Source organism: Merops nubicus, unplaced genomic scaffold (genome assembly GCF_000691845.1).
Source record: "Merops nubicus isolate BGI_N331 unplaced genomic scaffold, ASM69184v1 scaffold2366, whole genome shotgun sequence".
Classification (NCBI taxonomy): Eukaryota; Metazoa; Chordata; class Aves; order Coraciiformes; family Meropidae; genus Merops; species Merops nubicus.
In genome coordinates this window covers 3834-6032 of record NW_008612717.1, presented here as the reverse complement: position 1 = coordinate 6032, position 2199 = coordinate 3834, and the positions used below count along the sequence as shown (strand labels likewise).

Genomic DNA, 2199 nt, shown 5'->3' with positions numbered 1-2199 from the left:
GCTCACTGCCATGGAAGCCACAGGCACAAAGTGCAGTGTTGCCTTGCAACAGGAAAATTCTCCTTCAGCTTTGACTTTTTTGAGCATAACTTCTATAATTTATTTATTCAAGTTAATAGATATCTAATTATTTTCGTTCTTAAACTCTTCTTATTTCGACATGCTTTACTTCTCTTTTAATTCTGCCCCCCTGTCCCCCAGAGGCAGGGAGGAGTGAGCGATCAGCTAGGCCACGTTCAGTCGATGTCTGCGTTTAAGCCACGAGTGACATATCGCCTCCTGTTCTGCGGGTCGTGGCCAATCCACTGCAGAATGGCCTCGAACACAGCGTCTTCTTGTCTCACATTGAGCTCATCCCTCTCAATGAGGTGCTTTAGCTCACTGACAGAGAGCTCTAGGAACTCTGCAGATACCTTGGTCACCTCCTCGAAATGCTGGAGGATGAACGCCGAGGCTGCTTCTCGCATGTCGGGACAGTTGTACCAGTCTGTGAGTCTCCAGATGCCAATACAATTCTTGACGCTTAGATGGGACTTTAAGAACTCACAGCACAGCCCAACAATGCCCAGGGCAATGAACTGGTCTGCGGTGATGAGATTTTCAACACTGTCAGTCGTGAGCGGCACTGTCCCACTGTAGGCATACTTGATAATGAGCCTCATCATTTCAGATGAAGTGCCAGGGATTTTATACACTCTCTTCCCTGCCTCGCTCCAGCTGCCGGCAAACAAAACCCTGAAAAAGCCCAAAGCAATGCTGGGGGAAAAACAGCTTTGCTGCATTTGCCTCTGACCTCCTTCTCCCCTGTGCCTTCTTCCCCAGGGACCAGTTTGGGCACTAGCAGCAGTCACACTGGGAGGCCATGCAGATTACCAATTCATATTTCGCTAGTTGGTTGCTTTAAAAAGGAGTCACAGCCTCCAGCTGTGGCTAGAGAGTAACAGGGCAAGTGGCCACCTTGCTTTGACAAGAATACCGGAGAACAATGGGGTGTGGGGAAGGAAAACCTCCCACCTGATGATGGGTATGCCAGGCTGGTCACATCCCAGCTATGCCCTGCCTCCGGGCGTTCACCAGACACCCACTTCCAGAGCTGCAGTTAGACGTGAGGTTGTGGATTAATTCTGGTATCCAGGGAGGTACCAGAACTATGGGGAACTGCTGGATGAGTGTGTCAGTGCTGATGGAAGCACTGGAGATACACTCAAACAGTGTGACCCAGGCTAGGAAATATGGTTTGTCCCCATCCCCTCTAGTTTCAAGCACTGACCTGAAGTAGGGACTGCAGCCACAGACCATCTTGTGAGCATTGAATTCAACACTGTCCACACTGATGACCACATCACAGAGCTTCCCTTCCAGGTGAAGCTCATTGTAGATGGTGCCAGGACTCATGTTCCACTCCATGTGTATGGATGAATATTTGGTGGGCACCAAGCTATCACCCACATTAAGCCTGAAGCAGTGGAAGGTGCTTCTCCCTGATACCATGACATCACCAATGCAGGAGGGGGAACCCAGGAGTGGCTGTGAGCCCCTCACAGGCAATGGGGTCCTGGTCCTCCTGGCCCCCTTGCTCCATTGCTGCCCTCAGCCTTCCTTTAACCACAGCCCAGACGACAGTGGACCCTGCACCTACACCCTCTTGATTATTTCTCTCTCATTTTGTTATATTACTTCTCATTACAATTATGATGATGATCATGATGATGATGATTACTATTACTATTATTTCTGAGCTGGTTTTGGCTGGGTTAGAGTTAATTTTCTCCATATTCACTGTTACGGGGCTGTGTTTTAGATTTGTGCTGGAAACAGTGCTGATAATACAGGGATGTTTTAGTGACTGCTGAGCAGCCCTTAAACAGCGTCAAGGCCTTTTCTGCCCCTCACACGACCCTCCCAGTGAGCAGCCTAGGGGTGCACAAGAAGCTGGGAGGGGATGGAGCCAGGACAGCCGAGCCCAACGGAACACAGGGATATTCCAGACCATAAGACATCATGGTCAACAACAGAAAGCTGGGGGAAGAAGAAGGAAAGGGGGATGTCTGGAGTGATGACATTGGTCTTCCCAAGTCACCGTTAGGCGTGACGAAGCCCATCTGTCCTGGAGATGGCTGAACACCTGCCTACCATGGGAAAGAGGGATTGAATTCCTTGGTTGGCTTTGCTTGTGGCCATGGCTTTGGCCCTACCTAT

At 49.9% G+C, this 2199-nt stretch overlaps 1 protein-coding gene across 1 annotated transcript; it reads right to left on the bottom strand.

Moving 5' to 3' along the window:
• Positions 1-236: 236 nt before the first annotated feature.
• Positions 237-1395, bottom strand: LOC103774228 (kelch-like protein 10). Its single transcript, XM_008941615.1, has 2 exons — positions 1271-1395; positions 237-735 (listed from the first exon to the last, which is right to left on the bottom strand). The coding sequence occupies exons 1-2, from the start codon at positions 1393-1395 to the stop codon at positions 237-239; spliced, it is 624 nt and encodes a 207-aa protein (XP_008939863.1).
• Between the last annotated feature and the right edge of the window lie 804 nt (positions 1396-2199).